The sequence below is a fragment of the Neophocaena asiaeorientalis genome, unplaced genomic scaffold, assembly GCF_003031525.2.
Source record: "Neophocaena asiaeorientalis asiaeorientalis breed wild unplaced genomic scaffold, Neophocaena_asiaeorientalis_V1.1 scaffold546, whole genome shotgun sequence".
NCBI lineage: Eukaryota > Metazoa > Chordata > Mammalia > Artiodactyla > Phocoenidae > Neophocaena > Neophocaena asiaeorientalis.
Genome location: NW_020175442.1, coordinates 224,197 through 238,065, shown reverse-complemented (window position 1 = coordinate 238,065; position 13,869 = coordinate 224,197). Strand labels below are relative to the sequence as shown.

General features: G+C 33.4%; 1 protein-coding gene across 1 annotated transcript in view; it reads left to right on the top strand.

The window, feature by feature from the left end:
• The first annotated feature begins 1,816 nt into the window (after positions 1-1,816).
• Positions 1,817-13,869, top strand: part of LOC112415094 (calcium-activated chloride channel regulator 1-like) — a 38,459-nt gene continuing 26,406 nt past the window's right edge. The window contains 8 exon segments of the mRNA XM_024767882.1: positions 1,817-1,975; positions 3,513-3,653; positions 3,852-3,999; positions 4,771-4,879; positions 6,866-7,046; positions 10,771-10,998; positions 11,820-11,964; positions 12,183-12,259. Of these exon segments, the coding sequence (XP_024623650.1) occupies positions 1,817-1,975; positions 3,513-3,653; positions 3,852-3,999; positions 4,771-4,879; positions 6,866-7,046; positions 10,771-10,998; positions 11,820-11,964; positions 12,183-12,259 (1,188 nt within the window).

Sequence of the window (13,869 nt, the reverse complement as noted above, 5' to 3'; positions counted from 1 at the left end):
GAAAGACCTGTATTTAAGTTTCCATGGCAAAACAGTCATTTGAAAATTCCATTATTCAACCTAAAATTGAAACAAAATAAAAATTCTATTGATTTATAGCAATTAATTATAGCAATCCACATTCTCTTGGATCTTGTACTGTTAAGTACTAGTCTGTAATAGAAACAAAAAGAAACTGCTTTCAAAATAATTTTCTAGGCTGATACTCACTGATTCACCCTTTTGAAAAGTAGTGTATGTTGCATATACTTTAAAAACATGGATTCTGGAACTGGATTCATAGGCAGTGCCTATGTTTTACTATTTCTGTACTCTAAAGAGCAGAACACTGAGCAGTATGGAGATTTCTCAAAAAATAAGAAAAACAGAACTACCATATGATCCAGAAATTACACTCCTCGATATTTAACCAAACAAAAGAAAAACATGAAATAGAAAAGATATATGCATCTTTATGTTCATTGTAGCATTATTTACAAACGCCAAGAAATGAAAGTAACCCAAGTGCCCATCAATAGATGAATGGACAAAGAAGATGTAGTATATATATGTAATGAATTATTACCCTTAAAAAATATTGAAATCTTGCCATTTGTGACAACATGGTTGGATGTAGAGGGTATTATGCTAGGTGAAATAAGTCAGACAGAGAAAGACAAATACTGTATGATTTCATTTATATGTGAAATATAAAGAATACAACAAACCAGTGAACATAACAAAAAGGAAACAGACTCACAGATATAGAGAACTAGTGATTACCAGTGGGAAGAGGGAAGAAGGGTCGGGCAAGATAGGGGTAGGGGACTAAGAGTTACACACTACTATGCATAAAATAAGCTACAAGGATATACTGTACAACACAGGGAATACAGCCAATATTTTATAAATGTAAATGTAATATAATCTTTAAAAATTGTGAATCACTATGTTGTACACCTGAAACATAATATTGTACAACTATACCTCAATTTTTAAAAAGAATCACATGACTGTTAAATGACAAAGGCAAGGGTCAGGTTTAGATTCATCTGACTCTAAAGCCAGCTTACAATGCTATGTGTACAACTATTTCAAGCTAAGGAATATTGGCAGATTTGTGTTCAATCCAAAAAAGAAATCTAATTGAAGCATCATAAGTTTTCAAGTTATACAAGGACTTAAACCATTCAGTGCTATTTGAAAACTGAAATACCCAAGAAGTCATCAGAGAAAGTAACAAAAAAAAAAACATTTCCCCTTGACCCATAGCTGTTCCCAACCATTGTGCTTATAATATGACTCTCATCTAAAGAATAGAAATCCTAATTCACTGCCACTCCCACTCTAGTTTCTTTATTCATTTTTGGTTTGTTTTGTTTTTTAAACAAGCCTTTTTCATCTGTTATTTCCTGGTGCTTTTCATTTCAGTTCCTCATCCTTCCACAGAGCGCTTTTCTGTAAATAGATCCCAGAACTGGAAAATATCTAATACTATTTGATGATGATGACAATGAAGACAAAGAATGATCACCATGATGAGGATGATTACTACACAAACAATCTAAAAGAATTGCTCAATTCAATGAGTATTTAACACCTTAGCTGTCTTAGAAAGTATGATAAATGTTCAGCATAATCCCCATTGCTACTTAACAATTAAAGAACTCTTTAGAATAAGATAAAGAAGTTCATCAAAATATTTTAGTAATTATATATATATATTTTAGTAATATATTTTTGCAAATATTTGGGTCTAGAGTCAAATTTCTGAGTTAAGCAGATAAATAAATACTCTCCTTACATTTCCAATAGGTTTATTGTAACATGCGAAAAAATGGTGCTCACTCTGAATGTTATTCTGTTCCTAACTTTGCATCTCTTGCCTGGAATGAAAAGCTCAATGGTAAATTTGATTAACAATGGATATGATGGCACTGTCATTGCAATTAACCCCAGTGTGCCAGAAGATGAAAAACTCATTCAAAACATAAAGGTAAGTGAAAAATTGATTATCCATTTATATTTATTTCATTGAGTATTTTCAACTCATGTTACCTAGGCACATACACACATTCACACAGTTATAACTTTCCAAAATTGCTTAGACAGTATTCGTCATTTACATAACATGTATCTAAACTGTCAAGATTAATATCTGCTTAGTTTAAATATTATGTAGTATATATTAATAGCATTAGTCATTCTCCAAATGAATTATTAAAAGGCCAAACTACTAATATTTGTCCAACTCATTAAGCTAAAAGAAAGACCTTTGAGCTACTGGAGAATTATTTTCAAATTTTATCTTTATGAAGTTACTTTTATAATGTTTCAATAACTAACCTCCATTTAAGCCCTAGAGGTTCATTATCATACATTTTTTTTCAGTTGTTCATATTGTTCAACTCTAAAAATTTTGAAATTCTTAGGCATCTGATCTTAAAGAAAATATTACTTATTTTTGAAGTTGACTTACTTCCTAATTTTATCTGGGTTAGTCATTATAATAAAATATTCTATATATAGCAGTCTAATATATACTGTTTTCTTTGATCCTCTCAATATCCCTATGAGGTGGTCAAGAATAGAGATTATTAATTACCCTTGTTGTATAAATTGAGAGAAGTAATTTGTACAGTCATACGATAAGTAGCAAAACTGGAATTTGAAGCCAATGACCTACATATTTTTAGAAAATCACTGCTTGTTAAAACTTTGCCTTTTATGAACACATTCTTTATGAGAAGATAACTCAAAATAAATCTAGCAAAATGTTTTTTTCAATTAACAACAGTATAAAATCTACCAAACTTTAAACTCCCAATCCCATTTTAAGCACCTCTGTTCAATTCAATAAGCAACTTGCCAACAGACTGCCAGTCTTAATCACCTTTATATCTCACCTAGCACCCTCACTCCCTGCTCCAACCCATAATGCTGAATGCAGGTTTGGATAAGTGAAAAATAAAGAATTGATTTCTAAGTATATAAAAATGAGAGTTTACAGGCATCTCTTGCCTTGAATGAAAAGCTCAGTGGTAAATTTTATTTATCAGACTAGAGAAATATAGTAAAATGTAACCTATTTTTCAGTTAGTCTTTGCCAAAATATTTAGGGAGAGGGGCTTAAATTAACTTTTTTTTTTTTTTTTAAAGATGATGTTGGGGGTAGGAGTTTATTTATTTATTTATTTTTGCTATGTTGCATCTTCATTTCTGTGCGAGGGCTTTCTCTAGTTGTGGCAAGCAGGGGCCACTCTTCATCGTGGTGCACGGGCCTCTCACTGTCACAGCCTCTCTTGTTGCGGAGCACAGGCTCCAGACGCACAGGCTCAGTAGTTGTGGCTCACGGGCCTAGACGCTCCGCGGCATGTGGGATCCTCCCAGACCAGGGCTCGAACCCGTGGCCCCTGCATTAGCAGGCAGATTCTCAACCACTGTACCACCAGGGAAGCCCCTAGCTTCTTCTTGTTTGTACATTTTCATTTCATTGTGAAATTGTTACTACAAGGTATTTTTAATTTTTTCAGGAAATGGTAACTGAAGCTTCTACTTACCTGTTTCATGCCACCAAACGAAGAGTTTATTTCAGGAATGTAAGCATTTTAATTCCAATGACCTGGAAGTCAAAATCTGAGTACTTAATGCTAAAACAAGAAGCACATGACCAGGTAGGGTATTTTATCTAGCTCTTAAACTGTTTCTTTCTCCCTGTGATTTAAAAAAATTAATACTCAAATTTTTTTAGTAATTACTGATGACTACTTTAGTATTTAAATTAGTAATATTATGGGTCTTAATTTAGATGAAAAATTCCTTGTTTCTATTGCTCTTGGGATCTGTTTTGGCTTGTTTGTTCTGCTTTTTAGGCAGATGTCATAGTTGCTAATTCTTACCTAAAATATGGAGATGATCCCCATACACTTCAACATGGAAAATGTGGAGAAAAAGGACAATATATACATTTTACTCCAAACTTCTTGTTGACTAATAATTTGCCTATCTATGGGTCCTGAGATAGGGATATCTATTTTATACTTCTATTTTTATTTCCACTGGAAACAAATATAACATTGTGATTAATGGTATTTTTTAAAAATTTTTAAAGGAAAAAATAGTTGTTAATACCTTTGGAAATTTACTAGTTATGTTCAACCTAATTATATTTCTTTTTGTGTGTGTTTAATAATAACATTAACCATTTATTGATACTAACTCATTTTAACTTCTTTGGCCTTATGAAAGTTGTCAATTTCTAGATTTCCTTGACCCAGTTAGGTTGAGGATATGGGGAAGGGAGACTTAAAATATAAGGAAAATAGTTAAATACAGGTTTCCCCCACTATCCAAAAGAAGCATTTCTATGAAAGCTTTCATAAGTCAAGATTGTATACAGCAAAGAAGCAATTACCTTAGGACACATCTTGTTAACAGATGAACAAAATATGTCGAGATAAAGCACAGATGCTCACAAACACAGTTCAAATCTATGGGGTTTGAGGGTTAGATGCTGAGTGCGATTCCCAGGGAAGGAACTTGGTGGTGCCATTCTTCCTGCTCTGGGTGTGTGCTGTTTGTAAAACATCTGGCTGCGAAACAAATGCTGATTGCTATTTTTACTTTTCGCTTTTTTTCATAAAAGCAAAAGTCCTCTTCGAACGTCTTTCTGTTAGCAAAAACAGGTACTAAGGTCTTTCGTAAAAGTGAAGTGGTGTAACGTGAACTTTCAAAAAGCCGGGATACATGTATTGTAAACATAAATTTACAAGTGGCAATATTCTCTCATATGCAGAGTATTTGTCCATGAGTGGGCCCATCTCCGATGGGGAATATTTGATGAGTATAATGTGGACCAGCCATTCTATATTTCCAGAAGAAACACTATTGAAGCAACAAGGTATCATTCTATTGAACAAATCTGTTTTCAAAACCTTTCACTTATGACTTTTTAATTTTCTGTACTAGGCAAACAAAGGCTACCTCAGTGGTTGAATGCTCAGAGTTAACTGCAATATCCAACCTGCCCCACTATATATCTGTCCAACAATTTCTGGTATTACACCTTGGAATCAAGATGAATCAAAATTTGGGAAAATTTTCAGTATTCATGGGAGTTGTACTAAAAATATGTTATTGTCAGAGGAAAGAGAAAGAAAAACGTTGTACCCTAAAACTTAAGATATCTGAGAGTTAGAGTTCAAGTTCCTACCCAATCTTTTATTCCATTTGATTCATAACTTTTTAAGGTGAATCTGTTTCATTGAAATCAATTAAACTGTTAGAGCCTCATATTAAATATATTTATTTTTCATTTAATCTTGAGCTTAAGAAGTACTTTTCATAAGGATAAGTGAGAAAATTAATTTTTTAAGAAGTATAATTCTGGGTAGATTTAGACAGGTCCTATTTATGAATAGACGAGATATTTAAATTAAAAATGTCAAGCACATGGAGTAGTTAATGAGTATTAAAGAACAACAGAAATCAGTGTAATAGAAAATAAGTCTTTAGGATAAAAAACATATTAGAGAAAAGAGGTGTGGTAGAAAAATGCCTTTGTGTTGTTTGCTTTATCTCTCTTAAGCTGCCTAGAATCTTTCCCACAGAGGAGGCTTTCAACCCAGGACACTCATTACTGTCACCTCCTCCCACAAAACTCCTCCCAGCACCGACTCCCTTATTCAAACAATGCTTGTTCATCCTTCAGACTCAGTTTAAATGCTTCTTCCCTAAGTGTCTTTCCTCTCCCTCCATTTGGGGTTAGACACCCTTGACACTGTTCCCAAAGCAATGTGCGTGGGCTTCTCTCACACTGGGCAGTAATTGTCTGTATTTTAAGATCCTTGAGGGCTGATTTTTTTTTTTTTATCCCTTAGCCTTGGACATGGTACAAAGTAAAAGCTAAACAAAGAATGTATCAAACAACCAATTTTTAATAAATTAATGAAAATAAATAAGTTTCCTTACCAGTCATAAAAAGAGATATATTAGTAAAAACAAGTATCTAAAATAACATTTATTGAGCTCCTACTGTGTGCCAGGCACTTTGTTGGAGGCAGTGTAAGTTTAGTTTTCAGGCTTTTACTCTAGAGCTAACCCTCTTGGAAAACATGACTAACCATCTCCTTTAATCCTTGCAATACAAATAAATTTATTTAAATAGATTAATGTTTTGAAGTTTAATATTAACACAGAATGCGAGTAAATCCTGCAGATAAACAAGAACTCTTTTTATCTTTTACCCATACCCCACCCCACCTCATTCTCTGCCAGGGCCTTGACAATTATAAAGACCAAAAGGTTTGAATGCACAAGCATTTCCATGCAGGGTTTATTTTCATTTCTTCTTTCAATCTAGCTCAGTGATTTTCAAATGTAAATTGTAAAATGCTGTAAACACAAAAACCACACATGGTTTTGTATGTATGGTATACATGCATATATGTATACATCTATATAGCAATATGTATATGTGTGTATATATATATGTATATGTGTACCATACATAAGAAATTTAAGAGGGTTTTAGGCATAATGTTGACTCTCCTCTCCCGGCTGGGAAGCAACTCCTCTGTATCTCTTAACTCAATTTTCACAACATCCTTGTGAATTAGGAATTATCATCTTAAACTCAAGGTCACAAGGATAATAGATATATTAATCATATTAATGAGCAGTAAACATTAAGAAATATGAATTAACATCATTGTTCTTGTTGAAATCATGGTAAATAGGGGGAAGACACTGCCTACTTTTGTCAAAATGGAATGTTGGTACATGGTCTAGAGCAATTATCACTGAGGGAATGATTTTAGGATGTTAATCTTTATTCATAATTTCTCTGGCCTTCATGTACAAATATAATCTAATTCTTTCATCACAGATGTTCAATTCATATTACTGGTATAAACGTGGTTTTCAAGAAATGCCAGGGAGGCAGCTGCATAACAAGGCCATGCAGACGTGACTCACAGACAAGGCTGTATGAAGCAAAATGTATATTCATCCCAGAAAAATCCCAGACTGCAAGGGAGTCCATTATGTTTATGCAAAGTCTCCATTCTGTAAGTACCTTCTTTTCCTAGTCTCACAAAGGAACCCTTTAGGAAAAATTAATTAGGGAAGCTGGATTTTCTGCTATGAAATTATATATACCAATAGAAATAAGGGAAATTACTGAGACAGTTAATTAATAGCCATTTTATCCAGTCCTGTGTGTCCAGTCTTGTCAGGGTGTATCTGGAAATTATTCCACCCTTTCTTACTAGCCTGCTTTCTTTTTTCTTCAGAGGTAGAACTGTACCCTTCTCATTGGCATCACAGAATTTCTTATTACATCCCTTCCCTCATTTGACTTCTGTAGACTTGTGTCTAGAACTACAACCTTACTTTTAATTCTTTCTTCTAAGTGTTATTCATATTACTATTCCAAAGTAATTCATTCTGGGAAAATGAATTTGGGAAATTCAGCTTGGGAAAGTACTGACAGTCTCTACTTTCCATTATCTTCACACTAAAGCACACTAAGTTTTGCAAAGTGATATTGTGAAAACATAAACGGCTCTGTCTCTACAGAACAACAAAAGAGGAGAGGTTCACAATCACCAATCTGACCAATTAAAAAATAACAACACAATAATTCAAGTTCCAAAGCTAATGTTTGACCTGAAATATTTGGTTGAATGTATAAACCTCAGTAGATAAGAACAGGTGACTTGGAGTCAGACCCAGTCTGTAATTTTCGAGCTGTGTCACTCTGAGCAAACTGCTAAATCTGAGATTTAATTCTCTGGTCTTTTAAACAGGAATTATAAAACTCACTTTACAGTGTTATTGCTGTTAGTTTTATAAGAGCTAATATAAATAAAGTACGATCACAGTGCTTAGCACAAGGTAAGTATAACATAAACTTAAAATTTTTAATTTTTTTAATTTATAAAATATTTGGATAATAGGGAATTGTCTCTCTCCCTGGATAAATCCAGCCTTAATTAATGCAAACATATTATAGCTACCTAATGAAAGTTTCGAAACATGTAAAAAATACTTTAAAATATGAAACATATGAAAGTTATCAAAAACAACAAATCAAAATAAAGTATACTATCTCTAGATAGTAAACTAACATTTGAAAGAAGCAAATTTTCGTATACCAAATTACTAGCAACATAGACTTCTATGGGTAGAGGTTTGGAAAGGCCTATTATTTCCAATAAGATTTAAAATTGTTTTGGAGTCTAGGGCATTAATGATGAAGGACCTGAGTAAAAATATAGACTCGATATTTTTTTCTAAAACTCCTAAATGAATCCAGTGAGATATTTAAGTAGAAATTGTTTTCCAGCCTAATAAAACTCCCTCCTGGGAATATCTGAAACATGAATCTAGAAGTTTCACTTTAACCTGCTGAATCTGGATCCACAAAGGCAGCCAAAGTTCAGCATCCAAATAGATATCAGATCATGTGACGCAAGAGGATAATTGGAATATATACTGTCTGTACCAAACTATAAATTCCAAAAGCATTTGACTATGAGGAGATAACTCATGCTGCCTACCTGAAAAATAAATAAAAATGAAAGAAAATCATGTAACTGAAATATGGAGGGCAACTAATTATATAAGATATGGCTCAGAGATAAATACTGTACTTTAACCATATATCTTGTCCATAATAACACAACCTTCTAATTATCGTAACATAGACTAAATATATTGCATAGCATCTGTACCCAGGGCATAAGCTCAGACTCAAGAGAAATATCTGAAATAATGAATATTCAAGTCCATGATTTTCTTTCTTTAAAATTCATTATTCCCACTTCATGTCCATGTTAGGAACTGAAAAAATATAGAAATAATTTAAAATAACTGTTCTTGAAGAACTCAATTTAGTGAGAGAAGTAGAGATAAAAGAAAAATAAATATGAATACAAAGTAGGAAGAAGTAGAAACTAAGTGCCATGAGAGTACAGCAAATGTCTCCAATTGAAAGTCAGAAAATTGTGTCTAATGAGATGAGTTTTGAGCTGGGATTTGGAAATAAAATTAGTATGAACTTGCTAAAGCAGGAAGGGGAAGGGTATTCTAGGCAAAGAAACAGGTTTACAGAAACAAAGATGGAAAAATACAGGGATGAGAGGGAAGGGATAATGGGATAATATGTATACATATAGCTGATTCACTTTGTTATACAGCAGAAACTAACACAACATTGTAAAGTAATTATACTCCACTAAAGATGTAAAAAGAAAGAAAGAAAAAAGATTTTAAAAAATAAGAAAAATACAGGATGCCACACATGACTGTACAAGTTGAGCACTGCCCAAATTACTTGCATCATGGTCACTAAAGATTTTCATATTTATTAGAACACTTTTCAGGTAGACAGCAATAAAAGAACTTGAGAAAAGGGCACCTTTTTCTAATTTGCACAAATTTCCTTTTCCATTTGTATTAGAGAGAGCCTTGTGAAAGTTTCTGGCATACTCTAAGGACAGGAAAAAGTTCAATGTTCTATAAGCAAAGCATACATGGTGAGGAAGAAGCAAGAAATGAAATTGAAACACAAAATTGTAACCTACAAAACTAAGGTGTTTGGATTTTATTTTATCAACTTCAGTCTAGTGATGTAACCAGCTTATCCTTTCAGGATGATAATTCTACTGACTGTGAAAAACAAAAGGAAGTGAGATAGTGGAGGCAGGGAGACCAGTTGGAGGGCCATGGCAATAGGCAGATAAGAGACCTGAAGGCCCTGAATAAAGGCAGTGACAGTAGCAAGAGGAACCACATTTGGTAGGCATTTCATATCATCAAGTTGATTATAAATCACTGCTTTGACTGAAAACTATATTTTTCTCCCATCCAATATAACCCCTTCTGAAAAATGTAGATCAGAAACTTAACAGAAGGAAAACAAACTCTTAAAACTTGAATAAAAGGTATTCAGGTTTAATAATTTAGTTCTAAATCTGAGCTTACAGCAGGAGATTTATATGAGGAGGTCACTTAAAAAAACAAAATGATATTTATAAAGCTGAGGCTTTACTGCAAGATGAATTCTTTCCTGAATGCTACTAGTTTATGCTAGTGTTTTTCCAAGTTACTAGGTTTCAAAACTTGGAGGATTTTCATAGATTCTATAGTAATGAAATATCATTTGGCAGAATTACTGGATACAACTCACCATTTGCAACTCAAAGAGAAGCAATCACATTTCCTCATTTTCTTCCCACATTTTCATTACTTTTTCGGGAGTATTATTTTATTTATGTCTAAGTTCACCAGAGCCAATTATATTTGAGATTGTTAGAATATCTGTTCTCAAGTTTTTCAATAAACTATAAAGAGATAGAAAATACTTAGGCAATTAAAGAAGGCCATTTTCTTTACTCCACTTTTAGGGGGAAGCTAGAAATTACTGCAAATCCTGTCCCTTTTTCCATTAAACTTATTTCAAGGCTTGAGTCCCCCAAGAGTCTAGAAGGGAAAGTAAGAAGTTAGCTTAAGCAGTTGCGTCAGCCGCCATCATCCCCCAGTGCTATGATCTATCTATACCTAAAAGAATTACCAAATAAATTTCCAGTGTATATTGATGGTTTTAATTTGCTTTTTCTCCATTCAAGTATGCAAAATGGATGTGAGAATGTTAGATTATGAAATAATTTTTAATTGTCAGGAGATAAAATCTGTGGAGGATGTACAAGGCAGCCAACTGTATATTTGGAAAGGAAGGTAATGCCTCATCAGTTACCGTACTACTGTCTTTCAACTGATTTTTCCCAGGTGACTGAATTTTGTACAGAAAAAACACACGATACAGAAGCTCCAAACCTACAAAACAAAATGTGCAATGGCAGAACCACGTGGGATGTAATCATGGACTCTGATGACTTTCAGAATATATCTCCCATGAGAGAAATGAATCTACCGACTCATCCTACATTTTCGTTACTCAAGTCCAAACAGCGGGTAGTCTGTTCGTTACTTGATAAATCTGGAAGCATGAATTCAGTAAGACGTTTATTTGTTAGCTCTCCTAAATTAGGTATTTAAGCTAATAGAAATATAGTTTAATCTTAGGTTTAGTTCTACTAAGCTAACTAAAAAATATTTTTATTATTCTAATAAATTTTAGTACAGTGATTTTACATGGACAAGCACTAGAAGATAATATACTAAAATAAAAATAATTGTTATATTAAGGTTATTGGATTACGGATGATGTTTTTTCTTTAACTTTTAGTTCTAACAAACTAGAAATAACATAACTGAACAAAAAGAAAAGACAAAAATCATCCATAATTCTACGGAGCATATGTCATTCCTATCTTTTTTCTGTTCATGTATTTTGTTTTTCCTCCTCAGAAATGTGATTATATCTTATATAATGTTTTATAATATGAATTTTTTTTTACTTACTATACCTTAAACACTCCCCAAGGAAAAAAAACGATTCCATGACACAATTTTTATTGGTCATATGGTATGCACATATTATAATTTAGTCAAAAAAACCCCATTACTGGACATTTTGGTGACTTTCAACTTGTTATCAAAAATTATGTTGCAACAAACATTTTTGTGTGCATTTTTAAATTATTTCCTTACTGTTAAAGAAGAAGGTATAAAATTTTAAGGCTTTTCCAAGTATAATATGACTGATTTTTAAAGTTTTTCTTTAATATTATTTCTTTTTAATATAATGAAGAAGTTAAACTCTAAAATACAGTAATCAATTATTATTATGATCTCTGGCCCATGAACTTTGTGTTTCACCAATCTGTCAAGATTGGAGGAAACTCAGGAATTGTTCAGACATCTTTTTCTTACAGGAAGACTGTCTCTTTCGAATGAATCAAGCAGCAGAACTACACTTGATCCAAGTTATCAAAAAGGGATCCTTGGTTGGGATGGTTACATTTGACAGTGTTGCTGAAATCCAAAATCATCTAACAAAAATAACTGATGATGGGCTTCCCTGGTGGCGCAGCGGTTGAGAGTCCGCCTGCCGATGCAGGCGACACGGGTTCGTGTCCCGGTGTGGGAAGATCCCACATGCCGCGGAGCTGCTGGGCCCATTAGCCATGGCCGCTGAGCCTGTGTGTCCGGAGCCTGTGCTCCGCAACGGGAGAGGCCACAACAGTGAGAGGCCCGCATACCAAAAAAAAACAAAAACAAAAAAAACAAAAAAACTGATGATAATGTTTACCGAAATCTGCCTCAAGCTGATGGTGGAACTTCAGTTTGCAGGGGACTCAAAGCAGAATTCCAGGTAAGATAAGAATGCTTTTCTAAATATCACTTGCCATTTATCATTGCTTTTAATTTTGTCCAGCTCTCTTGGAACAAGGGTCATGAGCTTAGAGGTCCCTCACTTAAATAATTTTTAAAGACCTTCTGTTGTCTATTGTTCATAGCTGGATCCTCTCTGAGTGTGGTTATTTCACCCACATGCTCCTGAGGAACTGAGTTGCGCTGAGGAGTGGTTAAAGGGAAGAAAAATCCCGTGTGCACATAATCATCATTACTTAGTTAGGAGCTCCTCATTTCTTTATCACTCCCATAGTCTGAATTTCTATGAGGAGAAAATAATGCTGTTAAGGGGACTGTGGAAGAGGGAGATTACAAATATTTTTATATTACGGATAAAGAAAACCCCAGTTCATCAAGTTAAATTGACATTTAAAAATCACAAAGATAGAGGTAGTTCCTCAAGTATAGTACCAAACTCAAGACAGATACATAGAAGTTTAATGAAATAAAAATTGTGAACTATATTAAAACACCTTCAGTACTCATCTGAATTTCTTCCGACCTAAGACAGCCTCTATTTAAGCCTATTTATATTCTTTTTCAGTGAAAGGAAAACCGTTTCCTTTCACTGACCCTCTCATTGCCTCAGCTACAAAGTGGAGACTGTTACTCTTATTTTGGCCACTAGTTAATATCGTCTCTTAGCTTTCCTCATGATATCTGTTTCCTGTAAATCATATTGCTTTAAGAAAACACACAAGCTCTAGATTCAGACAAACCTGGAATTCTGGTTCTATTATGCCCTAGCTAAATGACTGTGGGTGAGTTACTCAACTAAGAAAGTCTCAGTTTCCTCAATTAATGAATGTGGAAAATAACAGAACCTATCTCATTTAATAGGAACTATGTCAGATAAATAAGCCTCCCCTAATGTTCATAGCAGCATCATTTACAATAGCCATGATATGGAAGCAATCCAAGTGTTCATCAAGAGATGAATGAATAAAGAAGATGTAGGGTGTATGTATATATATATATAATACATATATACAATGCAATATTACTCAGCCATAAGAAAGAATGGAATTCTTCCATTTGCAACAATGTGGATGGACCTAGAGGGTATGATGCTTAGGAAAATAAGTCAGACAGAGAAAGACAAAAACTGTTATCAATTATATGTAGAATCTAGAAAATAACACAAACGGATGTATAGAACAAAACAGAAACAGACTCACAGATATAGAGAACAATCTAGTGGTTACCAGTGGGGAGAGGAAAGAGAAAGGTGCAAGATTAGGGTATGGTATTAAGAGATAAAACTACTACATATAAAATAAGTAAGCAACAAGGATATATTGTATAGCACTGGGAAATATAGCCATTATTTTGTAATAACTTTAAATAGAGTATAATTCATAAAAAGAGTAAATTACTATGTTGTACACCTGAAACTTTGTAAACTTTTAACATTGTAAATCAACTATAATTCAATAAAAAAGATAAACAAGTGCTCAAGAAAGGATTGCTATTATTATAAAAATCATAATTCTCATATATGTCTATTCACTTCTAAAATATGACAGTACTATATCTTGGGAATATGTTATAATGTTTGCACATGTTGGT